The sequence below is a fragment of the Choristoneura fumiferana genome, chromosome 6, assembly GCF_025370935.1.
Source record: "Choristoneura fumiferana chromosome 6, NRCan_CFum_1, whole genome shotgun sequence".
NCBI lineage: Eukaryota > Metazoa > Arthropoda > Insecta > Lepidoptera > Tortricidae > Choristoneura > Choristoneura fumiferana.
Window position 1 is genome coordinate 7,087,843 of NC_133477.1, and position 7,437 is coordinate 7,095,279.

The 7,437-nt window shown below is 35.7% G+C and overlaps 1 protein-coding gene across 1 annotated transcript; it reads left to right on the forward strand.

The window, feature by feature from the left end:
* Positions 1-7,199, forward strand: nero (deoxyhypusine hydroxylase nero). The gene is made up of 5 exons (XM_074089001.1): positions 1-368; positions 704-1,021; positions 1,805-1,994; positions 3,112-6,315; positions 6,793-7,199. The coding sequence occupies exons 1-4, from the start codon at positions 89-91 to the stop codon at positions 3,230-3,232; spliced, it is 909 nt and encodes a 302-aa protein (XP_073945102.1). The 5' UTR covers positions 1-88; the 3' UTR covers positions 3,233-6,315; positions 6,793-7,199.
* Positions 7,200-7,437: the final 238 nt, after the last annotated feature.

Below are 7,437 nucleotides of genomic sequence, written 5' to 3' on the forward strand. Positions count from 1 at the left end.
TGTTTGACATTGACATTTCAATTTGCAAAATATTTCTCAATTCAGTGCGCGACCACGTTTTTCTCTTTTTCGCATTATTTTGTCCACTATGGTTAATATTAGTGAGTCTGCGATTGAGAACATAGGCAAGGTCCTTAACAATGCGTCAAGGCCGATGAAAGAGCGATTCAGGGCGCTGTTTACGCTTAAAAACATAGGCGGCGAAGCTGCCATAAAATGTATCAGCCAATGTTTCGGAGATGAATCAGTGCTGTTAAAGCATGAGTTAGCGTACTGCTTGGGGCAAATGCAGGATAAGAGGGCTATCCCGATACTTAGAAATGTATTGGAAGATAAGAACCAGGACCCTATAGTTCGCCACGAGGCTGGTAAGTTTTGATAATAAATTTGTTATCAAGTTTTTCACAATTCTGCACGTAGATGATAAGTTATGATAAGCTCCATTCATGAATTGAGACACACCTTAAAACTATTTATTAATCACAACATATAATAAGTACCTATATATTTCTACTCTTATTTCATGTCTACTCTTGTTTCTGATGTCCTTTAAATCGTTCAAAAGTTGCCTTTGTACATCTCTTTCCCTTGTTAACTGTTATTTTCATATGTTTTATGTACAATATTTTAAAGAATAGTTGCTTTGCATTATTAATATTAATGTAATTTTTTATAATTTAAATTCATTGAAAAACAATTCCAGGTGAAGCTCTTGGTGCAATTGGGGACCCGAACCTTCGCGAACTGCTAGAAAAATACCAACATGATCCTGCTATTGAAGTGGCAGAGACCTGCCAAATAGCTTTGCAAAGACTTGCCTGGGTCGCAGAAGACAAATCCGAAAGTCTATCACAGAGCCGATATGCATCAGTTGACCCTGCTCCACCCAGCTCCGAAGGTGACATTGCAAAGTTAAGTTCAACATTGATGGACGAGAACAGGCCACTCTTTGAGAGGTACCAGGCCATGTTTACCTTGAGGAATATTGGTACTACAGAAAGCATTAATGCATTGGGAGAAGGTAAGAATAATTTCATTGTAATATTTGTTTTTGATAATTCAAGAAAGTAGAAATTTGTTTTAAGTAGTACAAATTCTTGTTAGTGAGTGATCTATAAATTTAACAACCATTTCTATATTATAGTAAAAATGGTACTTATAGCCTAAAACTTAAACCTACATCTTGATTAAGTACAAACGTAAATGCCATAGTTGTGAAGACTGTACTCTGTAGGTACTTGGCCAATTTTAACTGCGTTCAATGTTATGAAATTATCCTCAGATCTTTTTATGACACATAGCTAAGTCGCAACCATTTTTGCTGGTTGAGATAGGGATGCAGTGTATATTTAGTCTGCCATTACTGCATATACATTTTTTCAGCAAATAAGCCATTCTTATTTTTATTTCTTTTTTTTTATACAGTACCTATAGGCTTATAAAATATGTTACAACATGTTTTTTTTTTCCAATTAATCATCATTCTTGACAATCACAATTTAATATGTTTATTCAAAAACCCAATGCTTACATTTAAAGTTCAACATATTTAGAGTAAAATGTAAATTGCAACCCCTACCAATAACCTCTTAAGTCCTTGTGTAATAAAGTACAAATCAATTTTAAGTGTAACTGCCAAATGTACTATGATTGTGGAGTACAAAGTTTTCAATAAAATGAGAACTGTAAAAATAAAGAAATAATTTTCAAAATCACAAAACTGAGAATTCATGGCTTGGTCTGAGGATACGAGGATAACATAACAATAATGTATTGACCATATTTTTCACTCATTACATTACAGGATTTAAAGCCAGCAGTGCATTATTCCGCCATGAAGTTGCCTTTGTCTTTGGCCAGATGCAGGACGAGCGCAGTGTGCCGTTCCTGATCAAGACACTGGAAGACACAAGTGAGCATGAGATGGTTCGTCACGAGGCTGCTGAAGCCATGGGATCCATAGCTACTGATGAATGCACTGAGATCCTGAAAAGGTAGAGTGCCATTTGCCCATCCATTTATATAACTACTAAATACGAGGGCTATCCATATTTATGTCACCACATTTAGGGGTAGGCAGTCTGAGGATTTGTGGCAAGAGATCAAAGTAATCTGTGTGACGAGGGCAAGTGGGGTCCAATACAATTATCGAAAATGGTGTGACATAAGTTATTGATGTCTGTTGCCATATTTATATCTGAGATTGACAAATAACGCAAGCATGCATTATGACAGATACGGAACAAGCTTTACAGGGGGTGCAAGTGTTATCTGTTCAATAATTGCCTTCATAATTATGAAAGAAGCCCACATTAGAAACAAAGAAAGAAAACATTATTCATGACAACATGGAAAAAAAGTACATGTGCATGTCATTAAATGGTCCTAAATCAGCAAAAACTGCCTGTCTTGCGAACGGCGCTAATCTGGTTATCATACATTGAAAAGAAATCTATACAATATAAAAATATCATTAGTTTAAAAGAATAGTACACACTTTAATGGTAACTGGTTAACTGCTCCTTCATCGGACAATGAAAATTACTTTGAAAGATTCTGTTACATTCAAAGGTACAAGTGAGCTAGCATTCTAAAAAGCGTCTAGTTAGGAAGTTTCTTTACTTTTTTCTATGGGAGTCTAGTAAGCAAATGGATCTTTTGCTGCTAAGTGCTACTAACTATGGAAGAGACCTGTGCCACTAGACCAATGGCAACTGTATTGCTAGTCTATAAGACCTAGCTAAAGACCTCTTGTTTCTGTAATGTCCTTCATTGTTTTAGCCAGCACGGCTAAAATTGGATAGTAATAATTACCTAAACTTTTCTGGGTTTTAAAAAAGACACATTGCTGGATGAAATCAGTTTTTCCTTAGAAATTTTCTGAACAAACGTTGATACAATTCCAATTCTAATTTCTATGCTTGTCTTTACTGGAATACAAAAACAAACCTGTAAAAAAAGGCATGAGTATAAAATAGTATTTATTAATATAATCGATTATGTCTTTGGTATTTCAAATTATATTGTAATGAAGTTGCTCATGATTTTTGTACTATCATTGACTTCAAAACATTTCTAGCGCAAAAGTTCTTATCTAGTACATTGTTTCAGGTACTTAAACGATCCACGGCCTGTGGTCCGTGAAAGCTGTGAGGTGGCTCTAGACATGTCCGAATATGAAAATAGTCCAGAGTTCCAGTATGCTAACACACTGTGTGCTGTGGAAGCTTGAACAATAGATTTTAAACCAAACCAGATACTGGCTGAGTAGCTGCCTTAGAAGGTAGACAAATCCTGCTGATTTGGAACCCTCTGCTCTACAAAATTAAGTCTAATGCGAGTGCATCACAAAGCATAGGCCTTATCTTAGATAATTTAAGACGGGACGGGATGAGCCTTTACACCTATTTCCCCTCTGCCATGCTACCTGGGCAAAGGACCATCATCTATACTAATATTATAAAGAGGAAAGATTTGGATTTTTGAATTTTTGGTGTTTGGATTTTTGGATGTTTGTTACGAATTAACTCAAAAACTACAAGACCGATTTTTTTTTTTCTCTATTTGAATGCTAAATTATTCAAAAGTGCCATAGACTATATTTATTAGTTTATTACCAGAAAAAAATAGGGTTCCGTACTAAAACTACAATAATGTAACTCAGTGTACAAAAAGTTGCCATAAAATATCTTTCATCGCATGCGCTGTAAAAACTATTGATGATAGAACAAAAAAATGTTTTACGATATTAAAAATATATCAAAATCTACAAAAAAACTTCGCGATACCATGTCACTATAACTACTTTTTTACATTTTGAAATTTGACAGAAATGCCGACTAAAATCAGACCGTGTTATCCATACCTTTGTATTAATCCTTATCTAAATAAATATTTTTAAATTCAAGACGGTTTCAATACCTATAGATTACTTTTTGAATTATTCAAATCGGACATTCTATTCAAAAGATATTACGAAATTAAAAATATCAATCTAGGTAACCAAAAAATGCATTTACTCTACGTTGACGCGCCCCGGTTTCGGGCGGGTCGGCTCGGGTGTAGTTTTTGGGAAATTGAGCTGAAAAGTTGGCCGTGACATGTTGTCATTTTTGATTCTGAGAGGAGGCCTGTGTGCAGCAGTGAGATATATATGGGCTGGGATGATGAGGTACTTAAAAATCGCTCATTCGATCAAGCATTAATCGATTTTTAAAATGTCAAATTCTAAGTCGCTATTAGGGAACGCCCTAGCTTTTTGATTCGCATCTTTCGCATTTGGAGCATTTACGTTACGGTGCGGGGTCCTTTTCCGTAGTTCCTGATATATGCTTCCTGTCCAACACTAAATTGTCTCACTTTCTTATTAATAAAGTGTCTATTATTTTGTCCCAATCCTCATGTTGAAAAGACAGTGGATTTAAGTTATCAAATTTTGTCTGGAACCTTTTGTTATTCAAAAGTTCAGCTGGTGTTTTTTCATTGACACCGTTTGGCGAGGTACGTAACCCGTATAATATAGTTGCTAACCTTGCCTCCCACAATCCTCCTGTGAGCTTCTTTAGTTTTGATTTGACGGTCTGAACCGTTCTTTCTGCCTGGCCATTGGTTGCTGGGTGATATTGCGCCGCCAATACTTGTCTGATACCCATCTATTTCAGATACCTCTGAAATTCTTCGTATACAAAACTTCATTCTTTGCCGCTCACAAGAGTATCTGGAAAGCCTTGCTCGGCGAATATGTCTGTGATGATCTTATTAGTGTGCTACTGCTCGTATCTTGTACAATTTTCATTTTTGGCCCATTTGGAGAAAGCATCAATTAGTATCAGAAAAGTTTTACCCTTAAACGGTCCGGCATAATCTATGTGCAATGTGCAATCTAGACAAGGCTTTACAAGGTTTTATCCATTGATACACTGATCATTGATATATAATAATATCTAAATATAATACATATTTAAATTGCTAAATCTTCCTTCCTCTTCGGATTCTGAATCCGAATCAGATCCTCTAGATAGATGAGAATCCCTGTACTCTGCAACACGAGCATTTTCTTCATTGAATTGTGTTGGATCTGTGCCAAAGTCAAATATACTGTTTTTATGTTGACTTTGACGTAATAATCGTAAAATGGCCAAATTGTAGATCCGACTCTGTTAATTGTTACACTCGTTATGATAGCTAAGTTCCTCCACTTCCACACTGTAAGAACACCCACAAATCACGCAAACCCATCTATCACCACAGCGTAGGCATCTGTAGGAACGCATTTTTTTTGACATGTGAGCGGTAATGCTTAGAAGTGTGCTATACGCGTTTCCTCGCCCCCGGACGATTAGGCAGAAAATGTTGAAGGTAAAATTACGTCAAGGGCTCTTCCCGTCTTTGATTATCTAAGTGCCTTATTATCCAATACACTAGGAATCACAATCGTCTTGTTTCTGTCACACGGTATAAGCCGGGGGTAGAAAGAAATCGTGAATGCGTTCGAGAACATCTGTGCGTTAGACGATACGACCTCTGCTCTCTCAGTCAGTAATCGACCATTTGTTTGTAGGTACAAATAGTGTACACAACAAACTTCTAGCATTTGTTGAGAATTTGTATTTCCTCAGTAGAGTATTGTTTTATTTGTCGATTCCTTAATTGCTTGATAAAAAATATTGTGAAAGCTTTTATACATCACAAAACGGTATCTACAGATGTGAATAGTTTTATGCCATCGTATTAATATATCAAAAAAGTTCGTACCTATTTATCTTGATTTCTCAACTAATTTACTGAAGTTTATTGAAGCTAGTTGAGAAAGCAAGATAAATACAAACTTATCCCACAAAATACGATGAAAAAAAATGATTTTAGAATTAAAAAAAATAAATTATGTTTTTAGAATTAATAGGAAATCTGATTTGAGATGTAAATGCTTGTGTTGTTCTTATGTTTTTTGCTATGATGACTTTATGTTATTAGGTAAATCCCTGTTACTGAAAGAATTCTTTAAAGAAACACTATTGTGTACTGACAAAAATGGGAAAGTATTTTTGTGAATAAATTATAAAGTATTATTTATTTCGCAAGTTTTATTCCACAACCAATACAAGTCATAAATATTTTATTTCTACGTTTACTTTATATAGCCATTGAAGTATTGATTTTCAGAGCAACTGCTGCGTTTGCTAAAAAGATGAAAATAAGTGTGAAAATAAAATGCATTCTTTAATTTGGCTGAGTAGCTGAGTTTTTTCATATATTAAGATGTTCTCAACGAAGAATTGTTTAATAGTAATTATTAGTATATTGTTTACATGGGTTGTAAGTATCTGTGTAGAATAACAATATATTGTTTGAGACTGTAATTTAATTATTAGTCATTTAGGGGTCGTTACGCCATTACATTTTTTATGTGATAGATAGCTGGCGTTTCTGTCTAGTTTCTTCAATGTCCGTCCGCCTGTCAAGACCCCTTTGCTGAATAGCTAATTTAATAACAAACTACTCAGGTTTGCTACCCCTGGCAACAGTGAAAAAAATTATATTCTAAGTTAACGCCAGGGAATCAAAACATATAAGGAGCGTCCAGTTGTAATAGAAATAAGAGAAGCATAAAAATCTTATTTTTTTATATATGTCTGTCCATGTCAATAACCTATCTGAAACGACCCCACGCTACCTACATACATTTTAAGAACGATTGTACGGAACCTTTGGTGCGCGAGTCCGACTCGCACTTGGCCATTTTTTTTTAAATATTCTAGTTACGTACAAAAATATTAACAAAAATGTTTTTAGTCTTCAGACATGCTAGAAGAAGAGCGCGTCTCCTACTTCGGCTTTACCCACGAGATCGTTATATCCTTGAGTACAATAGAAGTCGCAGAGCAGCTAGAGACAGCCGTTTGGCAGCACGCGCGGGGAGACCGTCGCGTGCGCCGCTACTTTGACTCGTACGACGCGCCGTTCGTCGGAGGACGCCGGAGTATGGACAACGACGACGATATCATGCTTGAAGGCGATGTCAAGGAGTGAACTGCGGCTAACAGTTTTAATGATTCACGGTTACTTACATTAGACATATTTACTATAAATACGACGTTAATTGTGATTATCTTTAACGTGTTCAGTTCTTTGATAACTTAAAAACAAAGTAGCACCTCTATTGCAACAACGACGTACAAACAAGCTTTCATATCTGTCTTTGTTTGTTTTCTTGTTGTAGGAATAATCTACGAAACTACACAATCGATTCTATAAATATTTTTAGGGTTCCGTAGTCAACTAGGAACCCTTATAGTTTCGCCATGTCTGTCCGTCTGTCTATCTGTCCGCCCGCGTCTAAGCTCAGAGACCGTTAGTGCTAGAAAGCTGTAATTTGGCTTGAATACCTATATATATCAGTCACGCGGACAGTGGTAAAATAAAAAAATATTTTTTTTA

Excerpts from the sequence above, each read along its gene's own strand:
- nero (XM_074089001.1), top strand. The coding sequence starts at position 89 with ATGGTTAATATTAGTGAGTCTGCGATTGAGAACATAGGCAAGGTCCTT. Across the intron at positions 369-703 it reads TATAGTTCGCCACGAGGCTG|GTGAAGCTCTTGGTGCAATT; the intron begins GTAAGTTTTGAT and ends AAACAATTCCAG. Across the intron at positions 1,995-3,111 it reads TGCACTGAGATCCTGAAAAG|GTACTTAAACGATCCACGGC; the intron begins GTAGAGTGCCAT and ends ACATTGTTTCAG.